The 20529-nt window shown below is 43.6% G+C and overlaps 1 protein-coding gene across 4 annotated transcripts in view; it reads right to left on the bottom strand.

The window, feature by feature from the left end:
- VWC2L (von Willebrand factor C domain containing 2 like) overlaps nt 1–20529 on the bottom strand; it is a 57505-nt gene that overhangs the window by 11669 nt on the left and 25307 nt on the right. Inside the window, exon 4 of one of the 4 annotated variants that reach the window (XM_068138003.1) lies at nt 9699–9747. The exons of 2 other annotated variants lie outside the window; for them this stretch is intronic. In XM_068138003.1, the coding sequence (XP_067994104.1) occupies nt 9743–9747 (5 nt within the window). In that variant the 3' untranslated portion in view covers nt 9699–9742. Of the gene's footprint in view, nt 1–9698; nt 9748–15694; nt 15907–20529 lie in introns of those variants that run through there. One more of the 4 variants, XM_068138002.1, reaches the window with a different exon arrangement.

Genomic DNA, 20529 nt, shown 5'->3' with positions numbered 1-20529 from the left:
GAGTAAGCCTTATATCATTAAAAGGAGAGCATTAAAAACATGAGACCAAGCTGAAAAGCTAAACTCAAGGCCACAGGGACCTTTTCACTGACTTCTACCATTGATGAAGCCAGCAGAATAAATCATAGGACCACTGAATCATTTTGGTTAGAAAAGACCTTTAAGATCTTCAACTCTAATTGTTAATCCAGTACTGCCAAGTCACCACTAAACCATGTCCCCTCAGTACCACATCTACAGGTACTTTTCAATCCCTCCAGGGATGATGACATCACCACTTCTCTAGGCAGCCTGTTCCAGGGCTTGACAACCCTTTTCAGGAAGAAATTTTTCCTAATACCCAATCTAAACTTCCCCTGCTGCAACCTGACCCAGTTTCCTCTTGTCCTATTGCTTGTACTTTGGGAGAAGAGACCGACCTCCACCAGGCTCCAAACTCCTTTCAGGTACTTGTAGAGAGCAAGAAGGTCTCCCCTCAGCACCCTTTTCTCCAGAGTAAAAAACCCCAGTTCAATCAGACATTCCTTGTAACACTTGTGCTCTAAACCCTTCATCAGCTTTGCTGCCCTCCTCTGGACACGCTCCAGTACCTCAATACCTTTCCTACACTGAGAGGCCCAAAACTGAACACAGTGTTCGAGGCATGGCCTCACCAGTGCTGAGTACAGGGGCATAAAGCACAGCTCCTCTCATCCAGTCCAGTGGGACAGGGATCTCCTGGTGGCCCCACATCACCTTCTGGCTCTCCCCATGAGGAGATGTCCATATCATCCAGGCTTTTCTCAGACAACCCCAAGTATCTGTTGCCTTGATGTCTAATTAATGCAGGGGACCCAATTGAGTTCCCTAAATTATAACCCAATGACACGGACAGATTTAATCCTCACAACTTTGCACTGCGGTTAGAAAATTACTGATTGCTCATTATCTGTCTTAATCAGGAGCAGCAAACAAATGAGGGACAAGGAGGCATCCAGAAGGGAATGCACCACATTACTCCTCCTTATTGATAGCACGGTTACTTAATTTGATGTGGAGACATAACTTCAGGCATCACTAAATACTGAAGCAGGAATGTTTTGGTGCAAGGAAGATCTATGGGTGCAATTTAAAAGCAGTCTGTTTAGGAGCGATGACGTCTACCCGCACTGATACAGATCTGGGCTGTGTGGACAGACTTGAGATTATCATTCAGCAATTTAAATAAAGACAGCAGCCCCCCTGACAGTTAAAAAGCACCAGCCAAAAATTGCAGGCCCTACTTCTCTCTTCACTTGCTGTGCTTGTGGGATAAACATAATGATGGAGGACCAAGCCCAGGAATGATGGTCACCTCCCTAACGTCCCCATCCCCAGGGTGATGCCATTATTTGCTTTCTGACACACAGCACTGCCTGCACCAGGGTAGTCACAAAACTCTAGGTGAGGCATTCAGCAAGGCTTGCTGCAGAGAAGGCAGTTGATGGGGATGATGGAGACAAAGCCATGTTCATTACAGCCATGAGTGGTGCCAATGACTGTTAGCCGACACTGCTGATGGCAGGTACAAGGGGATGCCAAACTGGCCAGTTCCCAGGGTTACAGCCCAGAAGGAGCAGAACTTTTCCTGCAGCAGAAATATTGTGGGTTGAGATGCAATAATAAACCATAAGGACTCTCAACCCTGAGAATGAATCTTTTAAAAACAGTTTAATCAATCCAAGACCAGTCTAGATAATCTAATGAAACTGATCTGGGCATATGAAAGGCTCTAGAGTGAGTGATGTGTTTCCTGCTGCTTTAGAAAGGTATTGGCTTCACTGCACGGGCATTTCCCCCGTGCCTGTCCATTCAGCCTCTCTGCTGCTGATCCCGAGGGCATCAAAATCAAAGCTGGTAGCACTTCTGAGTGCACTTTGCTCTCCCTACAATACCTCCACCCCAAGTTTCCCCATTTTACTGGGTAGTATTTTTCACCCATTTTACTGGGTGGGTTTCTATTCCAGTGGTAAGTTGAATTAGAATTAGAATTAGAATTAGAATTAGAATTAGAATTAGAATTAGAATTAGAATTAGAATTAGAATTAGAATTAGCATTAGGATTAACCAGGTTGGAAGAGACCTTTGAGATCATTGCGTCCAACCCATCATCCAACGCTATCTAATCAACTAAATCATGGCACCAAGTCTCCTCCTGAACACCTCCAATGATGGTGACTCCACCACCTCCCCAGGCAGCACATTCCAATGGGCAATCACTCTCTCTCTATAAAGAATTTCTTCCTAACATTCAGTCTAAACCTCCCCTGGTGCAGCTTGAGACTGTGTCCTCTTGTTCTGGTGCTGGTTGCCTGGGAGAAGAGACCAATCCCCACCTGGCTACAACCTGGCGTGGTGAGCAGCAGGGTTAGTCATTGCTGCTGTACAAATTAATAGCTGCTATCAAATTTCTAATATTTACTCACTCTGCTAATTGAAGAATACACCCAAATTGAGTGCAGCACTGAAGTGAAAGCAGTCACCCAAGTCATGGAGGAGCCAACAAATGGCATGGCTCAAGGAGCAGGGAGGTCATTCTCCCCCGTACTCAGCACTGGTTAGGCCACACCTTGAGTCCTGTGTCCAGTTCTGGGCCCCTCAGTTTAGGAAAGATGTTGACTTGCTGGAATGTGTCCAGAGAAGGGCAACAAAGCTGGGGTGGGGTTTGGAGCACAGCCCTCTGAGGAGAGGCTGAGGGAGCTGGGGTTGCTTAGCCTGGAGAAGAGGAGACTCAGGGGAGACCTTCGTGCTCTCTACAACTACCTGAAGGGAGGTTGTAGACAGGTGGGGTTTGGTCTCTTCTCCCAGGCAACCAGCACCAGAACAAGAAGACACAGTCTCAAACTGTGCCAAGGGAGGTTTAGGCTGGATGTTAAGAAGAAGTTCTTCATAGAAAGAGTGATTGGCCATTGGAATGGGCTGCCTGGGGAGGTAGTGGAGTCGCTGTCATTGGGGGTGTTTAGGAGTAGACTTGATAGGGTGCTTGGTGCCATGGTTTATTTGATTAGACAGTGTTGGATGATAGGCTGGACTCGATGATCTCGAAGGTCTCTTCCAACTTGGTTAATTCTATTCTATTCTATTCTAAGATACGCTCTCAGACAGAAGAGCAAACTGCAGGGCTAGAGAGTTCACCTTACTATAAGATTTCCTCCTGTCTTTTAACATAAAATGCAGGTTTGCATTTTCAAAGTCACCGGTAGAATTTGCCACAAAATTTCTCTTCATTTGAAGAGGATCTGTGTGTGCAAATACCTTAATCAGCATGGAAAATTTAGCTTATTGTAAAAAAAAAACAAAACACAGAGGCAAGGTGCTCAGCACTGCACAGGCAGATAGTGTGCATAGAAACCAGATTTTTACATTCAGTGTTGAAGAAGGAGAACAGTCACCCCTCAAAGACAGCAATCACCATCTATTAAGTGGGAAATGCATGTTTCAACACTTACCTGACCAAATGAAAAGGATTAGCTCTTTAATAAAATCTCTTTGCAGATAATGCAAAGCTTTGAGAGGATCCCACAGATTCTTTACATTTTACTTGCAGGCAACGAAAGCTACTCCTGGGTAATTATAGCATTTCAGGCTTTTAAAAAAATGGTCTAAACAGCTGTTTTGGAGCTGCTATCAAGTAGGTTAATTTAAAAGAAAACAATTATCAGTTAACAATGTGACTAAAAAAGAACCCCAACAGCCAAAGGGTGAAAAAGTTGGATCTACCAGAATCTCTCCATATCCAGAGAGTGCATATATATATATACAGACACACATATGTTTATGCTACCTTTGCATTGACAGCTTAGGTCCCAAGAGTGGCTGTGGAACAGCCTGTGCCATAGGACAGGCTCAGCCCAGGTGGTTGTGTCCTTATATAGATTTCCCAGGACACTCAAGAGAGGAATTAGTATGCAGAGTGGCAAACTCATCCAGGGACTTGGCTGGGTGTTCATCCTACTGCATTGCTACAGTACTGGGATACCTCCCAAGGCACTATCCTCAGACCTCAGCAGGGAGCAACAGTTGTCCATACAGATGTGAGGAGAAAACCTTACCTAGGGAAGCAAGTGGCAAAATAGCCCTTGATTGCCAAAGTACCTGGTCTTTCCTCTCTGTCTCTGTATGTCCATTCAAAGGGGAAGGTTAACAACAAAAGAATAACAACTGAGACTTTTTCTCTGGGTCTTTTGAGATTTTAGCCAACTTATTCACCTCTTGGTTGTGCTGGGTGTGAAAATTTAATGATTTTTATGGCTCATTTTAACATTTTTATGTCTTTTTTCTTTGGAAAAGAAAAAGCCCCACATTTGGTGTAAGAATTAAAACAGTATTTCATCCTTAACTGCGATCACAGATGATGTATGGAAGAGAGCTGGCTGCACGTCAACTCAATATAAAAGCAGAATTGAATCTAACTTGGTCACTACAGCTGTGCATGATGTTTTATGGAGTGTGGGGTTTTGTTTTGTTTTTTTTTTCTATCATTCATAAATGAATTGGAAACTGTGACAGTGTTAATTTTGTTGAAAACAGGAGGGGAAAAAAAGATACAAAACAGGGGAGGCTGGTGCAGGGGGAAGAATAAGGATTTACACAGAATCACAGAAACACCAAGGTTGGAAGAGATCTCAAAGATCATTTAGTAGACATTTATCTGAGTTGTGCAGCCCCCTGAAAACCCAACCCACCACTGGACAATGAAACTGCAGCAGTTACCTCATGATGACAGTCACACCACCATGCACATCAGTCATGGTGTGAGCAAATCTCTGTGCAAACCGCTTGCCAGGGGGACAAAGGCTTTGTTTAGCTGCAGGAAACCACACAACTACATGCTCAGGACAAACCTTCAGCTCCTGTCTAAAACACAGAGCTTTATCACAATATAGATGCCTGTGGGAACATGTGAATCGGTAGGAAAATGCTTTTATGCCTTTCCACCATCATGAGATGAAATTTGACACTTTGAGAGCATCATCATCATCCCTGAATGTGGTTTGTTTTCTTTTTTTCCCACCTGCAATTTATTTTTCTGATGAAGGTTTTGAACCTGGGATCATGGTAGAAATGGAATTTCAAAGCAATGAAAAAAACTTTTCACATAAAAAGACAGGTGCTGCCAAATCCATTTCCTCCTGCTCTCAGTTAATATTTGAGCTGTTGGGTTTTCTGCTGCTGATTTGGAGCAGAACCCCATTTACATACTTTGTGTGTCACAGCAAGCCCATCTCCTGCCATCTTCACCGTTATTCCCATCCTCCTGGCCTCTGCAGTCTTCACCACCATTCCCCGGTCTCCTGGCCTCCACAATGACAGACACAGAAATGACTGGCCACAGGCAGGCAAGAAAGGTGAATTTAAAGAACATGTACATGTCTAAAAGTGAAAAGTCTGTCAGTAATCAAAGACTCCTCTTCCAGTCAAAGGATGGACTCTTCTGGAGGGCACTTAACAGAGCTGAGTGGCACTGGACTTTTTTTTCATCCCTATGAATTCAGGTTGGGCTGCAGTGTCAGAGCTTGCACTGCTATACAAATTCCTGGAAAAAGGAATAACCACAGCATTGGAATAATGATTTCCTCATTTGTTTGGGGAATATAATTACCTGCCTAAAACACAGAAACAGGCACGTGAGAAAATCTCTCTCCTCTGGCCACTCCACAAACAACTGAATCTTTGTTAGAAAGCTGAGAAATTGTGGTGCTGAAATCTGCAGCTCTTGAGGAAACAGCAGGAGAAGAAGGAGGAAGTGTATGGGGCAGAGCAAGATGGATGGACTTGGAGGGCATACATGGAGAGAGCAAACCAGTGCAAGGACAGGCACACCTTGGTCTGATTGACAGATGAGACATCCAGAAGTTGGTGTTTCTGGAATAAATAGGCTCCTATATTCTTCTGCTGGGACCTGCCCTGATTCCTCCAACAGCTGCAGAAGTAGCTTTAATCTGTGTTTTGTCCCCAGATTTTGCTCTTTTGGGGGCCCATTATGCTACCTGAATTTAATGGCATCCATGGCATTTCCACAATGCTTTCTGACGGTGCCATGCAAAGAGTCAGGCTGCTAATAAAAATGAAATGAGTGGTGCTAGTTTTGCATGTGAATAGTTGCATTTAATGAAACCATCAAATGGGAAAGTATTGTCCTTTCCTTCGCTAATAATTCTAGGTTCCACTACACAATGCATTACCATAGTCTATATGGGCTTTTACACTCCAGCAGATGCCAAGTGATATTATGCTGATGGGCCAGGACAGAATGGTTATTCTGCACTGTAAGGTAACAGCTAGCAACGATGAAAGGCTGGGGAAAATTTATGGTGAATCTATGTGGTTCTGCACTTTCCCCCCCAGATTTTCAGAATGCTTCATTACCCTTCATTCTGCCAGTCTGTTTTTATTACTTAATTACAAGATAAAACTATTACTCTGGTCTTGGTGGCGCCACTGAATGGGTTGCAAGCAAGAGCCTGCCCTCATCACCGCAACCCTGTGGGGTAGGAATGGCCATGGGGGAAACTGAGGCACAGAGGCAGTGCCCTACTTGAAGGGTTATTAAAACTAAATCCAGCAGCCAACTATTTTTAACAAATCTTGTAGGAACATGACAGGATTGAGGCTGCAAACTGCATTCTCAAAAGTGATGGATATTGGTTCAGACCTTACTGGCAGAGGAAGGAACTGTGGGACAAAGCAGTAAAATGATGAGCAACAACTTTCAAATACAATTCCCTAATTCTGAGTGTTTTCACAGTCTTGAGGAAATATTCCCTGCCTTGGTTTTTCTGTGTTCATTTTGTCCTTTAGAAATGTTATTTTTTCTTAAAGCCAGAAGGGAGATTTATACATTAGAACAGCTAGTGACCTGATAAAAGTTAATGATTTTATAAAATGCCTTAAAAATGCTTTACTTTAAAAGATGAATGTTTCCTATTGTATTTTGTTCAATGCCAATTAATTACTTAATTCATTAGCAATGTAACACAAAAATAGTCTTTTGAAAATCTGCTACTTTGTGTTGATGCCTTTAATTATGGATAATTAAGTAGTGTGGAAGGACCTGATTATACCTCTGAGCATTTTCTAATCTGGAAAATGAAACACACTCCTGTACTCTTGACTGCATACAACAAAAGCTGAGCTCAACAACTACATGTAATTAAAAAATAACAGCAAAAGTAAATCACCCCAAAATCCAGCCCAGCCCAAAACCCCACAGCCAAAGGAGGGTGGAAATTCCTCGGGCATCTTGAGGGTGTTGTGCACACCATGCCTAACTGACTTCTTGATCCAATGTTGTAGCCAGGCCCAGGAAGAGGGTAGATTTAGACTGGATATTAAGAAGAAATAATTTACAGTGAGGGTGGTGAGACACTGGAATGTGTTGCTCAGAAAAACTGTGGATGCCCCCTCCCTGGAAGTGTTCAGGGCCAGGCTGGACAGGGTCTTGAACAATCTGGTCTAGCAGAAGGTGTCCCTGCCCATGGCAGGGAGGTTGGAACTAGATGATCTTTAAAATCCCTTTCAACCCAAACTGTTCTCTGATTCTATGAATATGAGAGGAAGTCCAAGCAAGCTGAACATGGAGCTGCTGCAATCAGTGAGCAAACACAGGCTCAGGGCAACTTGATGTTAACTCCTGCTAAAGTTGGGAACTGATTTCCAGATGGTCCTTTGTACATATGGCTGCAAGAGCCAAAACTGCTAAAAAGAGCAAAGCGCTCTCCAAATGAAATGAAGGCTGACCTTGGAAGATGAACACTTGCCAATGCCAGAAGTTACTCTATTAGTTTGGCTTTGCATTGCTTCCCCTGGCTTTTTTTCCTCGCCCCCCCCCCCCAAATCTTTTTCTCCTCTTCATTCCTCTGCAGTGATCACAGTGAGAAAGCACAGAGGGCTGCAGTAACCAGTGCCTCTCTCTCAGAAAGGGTTTTAATCTCAGAAGAAAGCCAGGGAAATGTTTGTTTTGAAGACAGCATCAACCTGGCACTTTCAAAGCAGCTGCCCTCCCTACCAAAGCGGAGATCCTGCAGTAGGGCCCAACATGGTTTATTTTTAGCTCCTTTTTTACTCACTGGAAAAAAACCAAAAGAAAAGGAGGGGCTTCAGTGTCTAAATAAAGCCAATCTGTGCTGTCACACCAGGAACCCTCACTGTGTACACCTTCCCTCCCTCCTTCTCTCAGCATCTTATGTATACAACAGACAGCTCCTCCCAGTATTCCAGATGCCCCTGCATCCTCTGCAAATCATTGCCTTCTGCTTTAATTAAAAGCCACTGGTGATGGTGCTGAGTGGTAAAACAAGGCTAGGAGCTATTGGTTGCTAGTGACCACTCCTGCTTGTCTGTCTGGGAGCTGGCTTTTGCCACTGGTCAGCCCAACCCAAGCCCCTAATGAGCTTCAGGTTATTGATGCACTGAGCACATATGCTGCAGGATAGGGCTGTTAAGCACCATATCATGAATCAGTCATCAGCACAGATAGAGAGCAGAGGCCAGGGCTGGGTAAACCTCCAGTGGATGCTGTTGAGAGCAAGCAGCATCTATTTATCCCCCTCAACTCTTGTTTGGCGTCCTTCTTCCCCAGACCATGAGGTGATTGCCAAACCCAGTGAATAAACCCTGTTGTCTTTATTAAAGCATAGAAACGTTTTGGATGGAAATGACCTTTAAGATCATCAACTCCCACTGTTAATCCAGCACTGCCAGGTTACCATTAAACCACATATCTCAGCACCAAATCTATTTGTCCTTTGAATACCTTCATGGATGGTGACTCCACCACTTCCAGGGCTTCACAATTCTTTCCAAGACAAAAATTTTCCTAATATCCAACCTAAACCTCCTGTGATGCAATTTGAAGTCATCTGCTTTTGTTCTATTGCTTCTTACTTGAGACAACAGACCAACCTCCACCTTACTACTACCTCCTTTCAGGTAGGTGTTGAAAGTGAGATCTCCTTTGAGCCTTCTTTTCTCCAGACTAAACAACCCCTGTTCCCTCAGCCACTTCTCATAAGTCTTGTTCTCTAGACCTTTCACCAGCTTTGCTGCTCTTCTGTGGACGCACTCCAGCAGCAAAGTGTCCTACTTGTAGTGAGAAACCCAAAACTGACCACAGTACTCTAGATGTGACGCCTGCAAGCTCTACCAGACTCACACTTTGGACTTAGCAGGTGGGAAAGCTCGTGACAGAATGGGGAAGGGGTATTTTTTTTTTTAAATTTCCCCCCAGCTGATTAGTGGAAAATAGCCAATGATACAAAGCTGCTTTGCTAGCCCAGCAGTCACCTGCCTATTAATGCATACAGTGAGGGAGAACTATTGGGTCGGCACCAGCTAGGACTCTATACTCAATCCATACAAGCAATATCCAGGTCCCTGTGCCAGTGTTTAGTGTAGTAGAGCAGGTCATGCCTAGAATGCAAGATCCCCAGTCAAGACGACAAAACATACTGATTTCCTTGATGCACCTTGAGCATCATCTTCATATCTGCCAAATCCTGTTCAGGCAAGGAAAAGCTCTCACATACCATTTTGAAACCCCAGTGCATCTATGGGATTGGGTGAGCCTGGTCTGTTTCCTGGTCACAGGATGTCCTGGTCAGTCTGATGGTGTCTGTCAGCATCCTACATGAACCTGCCAAGCACAGCCACTGCTGCTGTTCCAAGTTAGCTGGCAGACTTCTCTAATCTTGTCTTTGGTTACAGGACAGCCATGACACTTTGTTTAACCTGCAGTTAATAGAGGAGATTCTCACTTAATTACATGAAGCCAAGGAGGGAGGTCACAGGCAGTGCTCCCCTGAGATAGAGAAAATGAGCAGCAGAGATGGGACAATGCAAACTGCAAGAAACTATTGCAGACAAGAGGTGTAAGAAAAAGTTCTGGGTTTGCTGCTGAAGGGCTTGTAATCCCTTTCCTCTGAAGCTATTTCCCTTCCACCACCACTCCTCCATAGCCATTAGATCCGTAGATATAAGGCTAAATCTGTAAAGAAAACAAATCACTTTTACTCATGAGCTGACTCATTTGGGAAACCCAAGTGACTGTTTCAGCAGGAAAGTCCCTCAAGTATATGTGAAACTGTTCAAGAAGTGGCTCTGGTAGTTTCACAACAAACACCAGGACAGCTGCACCAAGCACAGCCTCTCTGTGCTTCTCAATCTGTTACTGAGATTTTGGTAAGAGCTTTTTGGCAAAAGACAGCAGCAAATCAGAGAGGCAGAGCAGCAGTATAGGGTGTGTGCAGACCCTCCCAGCCCAGACAAGCACAAAACAACTCTAACTTCACCACTCAGGCTTTCTGTTTGTCCCAAGAATCAGTACCACCTCACAGGGACGATGGCAGCATCATCCCCTGATTTGGAGGGCACAATGCTGGTTTGTGAGGTGCAGGAACTGACCCTGTCTGGTTTTTTGCTTCTAACAACTTCATTGTCAAGCTGTCAGGACAAATAAGAGAAGGGGGCAAATCCTCAGCTGCTGAAAAAGCATGGGTGTGTTTCCCTTGCTGCAAGGAAGCCAGGCCAATTTACACCAGTCTTGGGAACTGGATCACAGCTTTTGTGTTTTCTAGGGGGCATGAACGTAGCCAAGAGAAAATGTGGTTTCTGTGCAAAGCAGCAAATACATATAATTGTTACTATTGTGGATGATTTTCCATTTTTAACCACGTTTTTCCAAGTCCTCAATAATTACCATTTGATATTTCCTGTAATACATTTCCTTTTCATTTGACACAGCTTGAGAAGTTACCAAAAAATCTTCTCTTGGCTGGTAGGATGACAAGGGTACCAGAGCCTCACATACATCAACCACGGTGTGTTAAGCAAAAGCAAGGTAAATTCATTCATCAATAGCTGGCAGCCACTGCCCCAATCCATAACCCAGCAGGCAGGTCTGTGACTGCCGTGCCATTGGGAAGGGGCCAGTACCCACAACTCCTGTGTGACTACTGCTGGCCTCTTTTTGCTGGGAGATAAGAGATGACGCATTGGATGCTGCTGCAGACCCAGTTCAGATGAACAATCTTCATGCAGAGGGAGTCCCTTGGACGTCAGCAGTGGCTTGATGAGTCAGAGATCAGAGAACGAGGCTTTTCTGGAAGGAACACCCAGTGTTGGCTTGGCCCTCATGACATCTAAGCCTCTGACTGGCAAACTGAGCTGGCTCGGCCCTGAAAAACTACATGACAGCTGCAGTGCCTTCCCCAGCCTCTGCTCAGATGCAGCCTGAGGAGCTGACGGGGGCATTATTTACTCCCCAGGTTGTGTAGCCCTTTCTGTATGAGGTGAGAGCTGAGAGTGGATGGCACAAATCACGCTGGTATTTTGGTTCACAAGCCAGAAACCAGGCAAATGCAGTGACCTGAACTAATGAGACTCAGGAGTATCGAACGAGGGCTCCTGACATTTCCCATGCATTTCAATCAGATGAGAAAGTGCAATTCAAGGTGCTATTTGCCAACAGCAAAGCCTGTGGGCTTGATCCTGCAAGGTGTGGAAGGCTTCCAGAGAGGTAGTGGGTACCAGTAGCACTCTCTGGCTAGGCATGGGTGGTGGTGACTCCAAAGGCATCTAACTCCAAAGGAGTATTTTAATCCCATCCTGGACCTGACTACTTACCCAAGCATGGGTGAGAGCTGAGCAGGAAAAATGTTTCCAATTGCAGTCAGAGCTTTCTACTGTCCATCCCCCACTGGAATTGGGAGGAAAAGTCAGTTGTAAACACTTTTTGGTTTTAAAAAATATCAGAAGAGGTTGCCTGAAATAGTTTGTCAGGCAAAAGGCCCCTTAATTTCTGTCTTCTCTATATGAAATGCTCCAAATTATACAAGAACTAATTTCAAAACCATGTCACCCCTTCTACCCTCCTAGATTTGAGTTAATTCATTCCAAAGACATTAAAAGGGGGCATCTGATCATTCCAAGTTTTTTTTTCCTGACGTTTTTTAACATGCAAACAGCAAGTTTGCTATAATTGGCCTTTTTCCCAGGGATGTTTCAGTGACTCAGCATTTTCTGACCAACATATTCCCATCTCCTTCAAATACTCTCAGTCAGCTGCAGAGAAGAAACTCTGAGCTTTGAAAGGTCAGGGAGAACTTTGTGTACTCATCTTCACACAGACCTATATCTGTCAATAGATCCCTCTGCAAGACATCAGTACTTTTCTTTTTGGTTTACCAGCTCCTGCTCCATTTATTCTAGAAAAGATGAGCTTCCCTACCAGCACTACCTAGCACAAAACCTTTTTAACTGGGACAAAAATGTGTCTTAGCTGATGTAAAATGAGTTTTTCCAGTTTACATCAGTTGTGGGACTGGTCCATATCTAGTTTTTGTTTGTTTGGTTGGTTGTTTTCTTTCCTTAAAACTACTAATTTAATTCCTTGTGGCAATTACCATTTCTGAGGCAGGTACAAGTAGAGCATATACATCCTAGAGTTCACCTGAAAAGAATGAACCTGGGGAACCTCCATACACAAGAAATATTATATTGCTCACATAGTGTAGAACACGTGTGATGAGCTCTGAGGATGATTAAGGGACTTGAGCATCTCCCATATGAAGAGAGGCTGAGATGCCTGGGGCTATTTAGTCTTGAGAAGACTGAGAGGTGATCTCATCAATGTGTATAAATATCTGAGGGGTGGGTGTCAAGTTGATGGGGCCAAGCTCTTTTTGGTGGCACACAGTAATAAGACAAGGAACAGGTTCAAGCTTGAACATAGAAGATTTCACCTCAACATGAGGAGAAACTTCTTTATAGTGAGGGTGACAGAGAGCTGGAACAGGCTGCCCAGGGAGGTTGTGGAGTCTCCTTCTCTGGAGACTTTCAAAACTCACCTGGATGCATTCCTGTGCAGACTACCCTAAGTGACCCTTCTTGGGCAGGGGAGTTGTGCCCAATGATCTCTTGAGGTCTTTTCCAAGCTCTGATATACTGGGACACTGTGATATGCTGTAACCAATCCCGGGACATTCTGGCCAATGGTTCCATCAAACTTGCACTCATTTTCATTCTGCCCAGGAGATGCACTCCATCAGCAAATTAGGGACAGAGAGGAAGAAAAAATGCACCTGAGAAATATTTTCTGGTCTCTCCAGCCCAGCATGCTAGGATGAAGTGCAAGCATGCAGTAATACCCAGAATGAGATTATTGCACTAATTTTCTCTTCAGACGTGTGTAGGTGTTGAAAAGGCATAAGGCAGCAGCTGAAATGCAGGACCCTATCAAAGAAGCAGAGAGGATGGAGACATAAAAATGTGGAAAGGAGGAAAGGAAGCAGGAGGAGAAAACTTCCAAGTGCTTTTTTTTTTTTTTTTAATTCTGGGTTTTCCCAAACTTGCTTAGCTCTAATCTTTAATTCATATTTTCATTACAGTTTCTTTGCTCTGTAAAGTCTGCATTTCATGTAAAAGGAGCAGCTCAAACATCAATTATTTGACATAAGTCAACCCCTTGTTTAAGTCCTCTACTCTGCATGTATGTAGGCTCCAATAAAAGAAGCATTAAACATTCATTAAATTAGAAATACATGAAGACAGTGTCTGCCACTCTTCTCATACAGATATGCTTAATAACCCCAACCTTCTAGAGCAGCAAAAGTAAACCCATCTCTAATCCTTTTAGAAAGCCTGACCGTGCAAAACACCCCAGACTGCAATTTGCCTGTGAGTCATCACAAGACTATCAGCTCTTGCAGGTCAGATCCTCAGCTGGAGTAAATCAGAGTGAAACAACGCTGCCAGTGTTACACCAAATGACACAGACTCAGGATTTGGCTTTAGGCTTCTCTTGCAGCAAAATGGTTTACAGCAATGTAATTGGGCAATAATGTCACTTTTGGTCTTTTAAGTTACGCTGACAATTTGGTCAGGTTGGAGACAACAACATCATGCCTGCTTTAACTTCAGTATGGCCTGGGCTGCTTGCGTTCTGCAAGAGGATCCTGGTTTCCTAACCTGAGTCCAGGAACCTTTCCTCCCAAAACAGCCCAAACCCACTCCCTCCTCTGCATTATGCTCTCATGATGATAGTGGATCTTGAATAACCACTGCCATATGCTTGGGCACACAAATTTCAGCAACATTTTCCCAGGGGAAATCACCAGTGAGCAGATTCTTCTTCCTAAGTATTTCTGAGTTTAAAGAACAATGCAGATCATGTAACTGTTCCACATCTCTGTGAGTTCTGTCCACTTAAGAAGTGCTTTGGAGCAAGTCCCAGAAGGGGGTTTGGACTCGATGATCTCTGGAGGTCCCTTCCAAAGTTCTGTGATATGACTGCTTATAATCCTGCCCAACCTTTCTCTTTAGGGTGCCTGTAGACATTCATTTTGACCTCTGCTGGGATGGAAGCACAGAAACTTGGTTAGGACCTGGCATACAAATTTGGCACAGCAGTTTTAAGCTCCTGCCTGGCCTTCATCTGTCTGGTAGAATCTTCTCCTGTCTTATTTAATGTGTGAATTCTTCCTTTCTTGCTTCCTGGGCAGAGGAAGAGATCACAAATTCACAGGAAGCATTAGCAGATCTGTGAGCGTGGAAAGGAACGCGCTGGGTCAAAAGGGACTGCTGTCCTGCTGGCTCTCTACCACAGCACTCTTTGAATGGTGCTTTTCCCGACTGTGTCCCTATCACTCTGGCACTACACAGGACAGCAGCTACCACTTTGTGTGAGCACTGAGCTGTGTGATAGAGTTAATCACATTAAGTGCTGTTCAGTTCATGCCTTTTTTGTTCTCTAAAGGCTTTTCCTCTCCCTTGACTCTTACAGTCTCTCCTTCTTCTAAACTTCGGGAGCTGGCAGATTCAACTCAGTTCTCCTTGATGTTATCCAGCACCAGTAAAGCTTTTCACCATTTTTAGATGACTTTTCCAGCAGAGAGCAGGTCACAGACCTGAGTCAGTGGGCTACTGAAGCATCTAGGTAATCCCGCTGTGTGATTCCAAAAGCAATGGAGGGGTTAGCTCTTCAGAGATGCTTACCTGCCTAACTCTCATCAGGAACTCTGGCATCTGCATGCCTTTAACCACTTGGCCCAAAGTGATGGGGGTGAACAAGCTCCACTGAAAATCATTTCAGTGAAATCACTACTTTTCCCAAGGAACAATAAGGCAAGTACTGAAGCATGTTGTCAAGCTGGTGACTGTTTGTCCCAAATATACCATCTTGTTTTCAGTCCTGATCTTCCTCCAGTTTTTAAAACACTTCTTTTTTCCTCTTTTGGTAATCAAGTCACTTTAATTGGGCAAATAGGGTGCCACAGTTTACATTCCTGCTGGTAAACTCAGTGAACATTGGCTAACGAAGAATCCTGCATCCTTTGTAATCTCAGGGATTTCCTTTTGCATTCAGCCTGCCAAAACCACTGATTTCCCAGCTGACCATGAAGCCATGGTTCATTGGGTCTGTCATCACAATGTTAAGGTGGCTTCTACAGGTTCTCCAAAAATGGAAGAAAAGTCCTGATTTGGGATGGCATCTCTGCATTAGCTCAGCAGCACTGAGGAGTCAGCTGTGAAGCAACCATTAGCCCCCATGAGCTGAGCAAGGAGCAAGTCCTTCCTGTGACCCCTCAGCCTGCCATCTGACTGGGGTGGTAATGATGGGGTCAACTGAGTACCCAAAAAGCTGGCTGGTTGCCATGAATACTTCATCCATTGAGAATGCAGGGTGATGCAGCTATTGCTATGCTATTGGCTTCAGTCTCTGTGACCTATGAAGAGGATTGTAGAGTCCAGAAATGTCCAGCGTAGGGAGATACATCTTCTTGCTGACTGGTCACTTTCAACTTGCATCTGCACAATCAATCAGCATATTGCATAGACTTTGACTGAAGGAGTTTTAACTGCAATCTTAAAATCTGGCCATTTCAGGAATTCCTGAAATAAATTAGAAGAGGAATTTTATTTAGTTGTTTTTCCTAAAGGAATTTTCCTATTGCTCCAAGCCACTGTTTTCCACACAGTAAATGAACATGAAGTCTTCTCTCATCCTCTTGCCACATTTTCTGTGTCATCTTTATCCTGAAACATTGCATATAATCAAATTGCAGACAAAAAAATCCTCTCCCCAAAAACCTTCTTTTTTTCCTCTAACTTTTAATTTTGCTTCCATGCTTCATTGATTTTTTTGTCACTGATCATGTTAGAAGATGCTTTCCAAAGCAATGACCTGGAGATTCAGTGACCCACATCTTGCAGATAAATAACAAACTATATTTATGTAATATAACATGGGTAAATTAATATCCAGGCACTGGATTATTTGATTATTTGCAACAATAGGGACCATGTGGGAAAGTTCTTCTTGTCAATATTGGTTAAAAACCTTGCACTGCTAATCTATTACCTTCAGCTGAAATACAATAAATAATTTACATTTATATAAAGCCTTTTGTCCCCCAAAATCCCAAAGGGTTTTTGCAAACTAAACAGATTGCATTTGCCCCCTAAGACAATGCCTGGGCATTGATTTGGTTGTCACCCTGATTCAGAAAGTAGAGCCCTGTTCATTGACTGCAGCACCAACATAAAGGTGTGTTCTGTGGCATCTAGATTCTCCTAGGAGGTCTATCCACCCAAGGGGTAATCAGTATGTACCATGTTTAATTTATGAATGTAAATCAAGTTCCTGAACAAACTTTCACCTGAAGTGCAGCTGGGCAGGATGGGAACAACCTGGCCTGGGAGCTGTCTGCCCACATCCCAGCACCAACTTCCCCTTGTTGCCAACATTGGAGATTGGACACTCCTTTGGCCCTTGGGGACTTCCAAAAATCTCCTGCTTAGTAAAAACTGAAATCTACAAACAGCTTGCTAGGAAAAAGCAGCCTTGGAGGTCATCCCTGAGTGTTGTTCCTCACAGTAGCATGCAAAATTCGCCTAGGGCCATGTAGTGCATACTTGTTTGGTAAAGGAAAGGCTGCCCTTAGCTTTGACAAGCTGGGAAAATCCTTGGGGGTTTCTTGGCAAAACAGACTGTGTTACAGAAGGAACAGGCTGGGATGCAGAATGCTTATTGCAAATTAATTCAAACAGAGAAATAATGAGCAGCGAGTTTATACTCTCCGTAAGACAAGAGAGAAGCTTAGGAAAAGTGCAGATTTAAATGCATGGAAATAAATTATTATTTACTCACTTTTGTGCTCATGGACTCAAAGACAAAGGCATTTTTATGGAATTATTAATATTTATAGCACATTACAATAAATACCTATAAGAGCTTTGACCGAATACGTGCGATTTTACCAAGGTAAGATCTCTTGAAACTCAAAGGGACCTTTTACTTGGGTGTGGAAGTCAGGATCAGACTCTTTCCCCTGAAGTCTGTATCAACTGTGATAGTTTGAAAGTTTAATTAAAGACTCAGTGACAGATTAGCTACAAAACATCTTCCTGCTGCCCAGTATTTCATCACAAATGTCTCCAGAAGCCCCTGCTAACATGAGCAAGCAGACTTGCCAGGAAGTATTTCATTGCAGGTACCTTAGTTTTTTATCTGTCTCCTTGGGTAACAAATTTTTTTTGTTGAGGATTGAAGGCAACAGAAAATTAAATTAAAAGCAAAACCAGACCCCAAACCAGAAATTTATAATGCTTATTCTGTTCATCCCTCAAGAAAATGAAAGTGCCAAGGCAAAGTCTATTCTAGCAATTGCATTAATGTATGTGCAAATGGGTGAAGGCACTTTTGAAATGCTCTGAGAAGAATTTCCCACTTTAGAGAGAAGTTAACAATTCTATTGTGGCAGTTGTTGGAATTTAAAAAATAATTTCCCTGACAGAGCTGTGCCATAAAATCCCCTGTGATGATGTATGTTTGCTAATGTCGAGATCATTTTTGGATACAATTTCAGAGGAGCACTTCGTAAAATCAGTGGAACGTGGGTAGTCAGGACTCCTGTGCTTCCCTTTTCTTGTTTCCATTCATCTCCAACCTTTCCCTGAGCAGCTGTGAGGCTGCTAATTTGAAATGGCATCTGTTTTTTCTTCTATGGAGCAGCAGACGGGTGGATGCACAAGAGGTGTGACGCTAAACCCGCTTTGAGCGCTGGACAAAGATAAGCATGTCACTAACTCACCATGGCACTGGAGGAAGGACCTCCAAGGCCATGTGGAGACTCCCTGCTGGAGCAAATCTACTCACTTTCCCTGAAAGGGCATGTTGAGAGTGGCTAAATAAACACCAGTGGGTAAGGTGAAATGCAACATATTTCTCCCTTTGTGCACAGCAGTAGATGCGAGTTGCTTGGAGCTGACAAAGAGAATAAACTCATGTTACCTGGATCACAGATTGAACCAGATTGAGAGATGTGAGTGATGACATACTGGGGATCTCCCCCATCTCTGCATCCTTGCCAGACCACAGCCAAAAGAGTTGAAGGAAATATAAAGACTAACTTCACAGCAGAATGGCTTTAAAAACCACATCCCACCAATAACAAGGCTCAAACCACAGCAGTAGATGGATTTATGGGGAGGGACAAGCAGAGATTGGCAAATGAAGAAATCAGGGTCAGGTGAGAAGATTGAGAGGAGGTATGCATAACAGCACACAAGTCTACAGCCTTGGCCACAGGAGGATGGGGATCTAGTGAGGACTTTTTGCTTAGAAAGGCTTTGGTGTAAACAGAGTGGATGGATGTTATAACTGAATTACAGGAGAACCTGGGGGCAGGAGGGATAGCACAGATGGTGGCGGCCAAGAGCTTGATTTTAACAGCGATGGGCAAGTTTGGGATCCCATGCAGGAGAGAGCTAACAATAGCTGACACACTTTTGTCTGGAGAAGTCACAGTCACTAGAAACAACAACTTGGGGCCATAATTCTGCAGTCTGCCACTACCAGGAAACATGAAATCCAGTGACCTTTCATCTCCATGACAGAAATGCTGTGCAGCACCTGGAGCCATCACCCTTAAAATCTACTCTGACAAATTGGATGATGGGATGTAAAGGAGAAAACGTCCTCACCCTCCCTCCCAAATTTTATCCTCCCAGTGAACTCTGCCTACTCCACATGTAAGGCAGCATCTCTTGCTGAGCAGGGTCAGCTTTTCATGAGCTGTAGCATTTAGCAAAGCACCAGACAACAATTCTTGTAACAACAAGGAATAAATCTCTAAAGCCACTTGTTCAGACTGTTCTTAAATGATGGTAGAGGAAGGGAAATTGATATTGGCTTTTTATGAATCTTCTGGTCAGGTATGTTAGAATCAACAGATTTTTGGATTAACCTCACTCCTTCACAGCAGTTTTGCCCTTGGCAAGACATAATTAAGAAAGGCATGAAAAATCTATCTAAATGTATAGGGAGGAAATTATTCCCCTGTTAAGGGCAGCAGCAGCTAAACAAGCAGGTGAGCCAGGCTGCTAGCAGAGTGCAGCAAACAATGCAGGGCTGTGTTTTAACCTAAACCAAGGATCTCTCCTTACCAAAATTTTTAGAAGTAACTTTTGAAATGAGGATTTGTTCTACGTGGTATTCTAATGATTGATTTTCACACACCCCCACACTCTCTCCCTCCAGTGGCTGTATCCCTTGAGATACTCTGTTTGATGACCACAGACACGTAGCTATAATCTTTTCACATCACACTGGCCCTGTAACTGTCTTCACCACTTTGGAAGAATGCAAAAGCTACTGGATGGAAGGAAAAAAAAAACAAATAAATTAAACAAAATAAAAGAAAGGAAAAAAAAAAAAAGTTTAGTCATTTCAGTGGGTCTGTCAGCTTCTGTTATCTTCATGCATTTGTGAAACTGAGCTTTAATTGACTGGCTGCCGTGGAGAGCTGAAAGGTAAAATCTTGGTCTCAAGATGAGCACACAGCTTAAAATGTTGCAATCCTCATTCATTAGGATGTGTCAGAGGGACTCAGAGGAGAAAGAGAAACAGCAATGTGTGTTACTCTTTTACATGAAGTGCCCAAAATCTAAGGGGGAGGTGAAGGGTGTGTGTCACACTTGGAGCCACATTCAAACAAAATTTGCCTATCAGATTCCCTGAGAAAATGTAGACTATCTTGGTGATTGCTGATTTCTATCACTGTTTGAATTATTTAATTTCATTTATGAAGAATAAAGCAAATACTACTAGCATTGGCCAGCCTTTAGCCAGTAAGCTCCAGCTGCAGCAGAAAGAGTAGAACTGGGGTCTCACATCTCACCCCTACAGCCAGGCTAGGAAGCAAGGAGGGTTTCTTCTCTTCTCCACAATATCTCCCATGTACATACGCTCCTTGGTCCCAAAGAACAGTCAAGCCACTGTGCCACCTCTCTCCTTTATCCACTGCTAGCTCAGAGCTGCTCTGCTAGCCCTGGAATCCCTGGTTCAAGAGACCAGGATTATCAAGTAATGCAGGCTGCTCTTAAGAGGATAGTAAGAAATATATCCCTGACTAAACCAGGGTTCAGAGAATTTTATGTATGTATCTCCAAAAGGTAAGTGAAGAGAGCAGTAGAGAAGTTCGGGAGAGCCATGGAGGAAGCCTCCTGGCTCCC

The sequence above is a fragment of the Melanerpes formicivorus genome, unplaced genomic scaffold, assembly GCF_026170545.1.
Source record: "Melanerpes formicivorus ecotype bairdi unplaced genomic scaffold, bMelFor1.0.p_v2 SCAF_5, whole genome shotgun sequence".
Lineage (NCBI taxonomy): Eukaryota > Metazoa > Chordata > Aves > Piciformes > Picidae > Melanerpes > Melanerpes formicivorus.
This window is presented reverse-complemented; position numbering and strand designations above follow the sequence as displayed.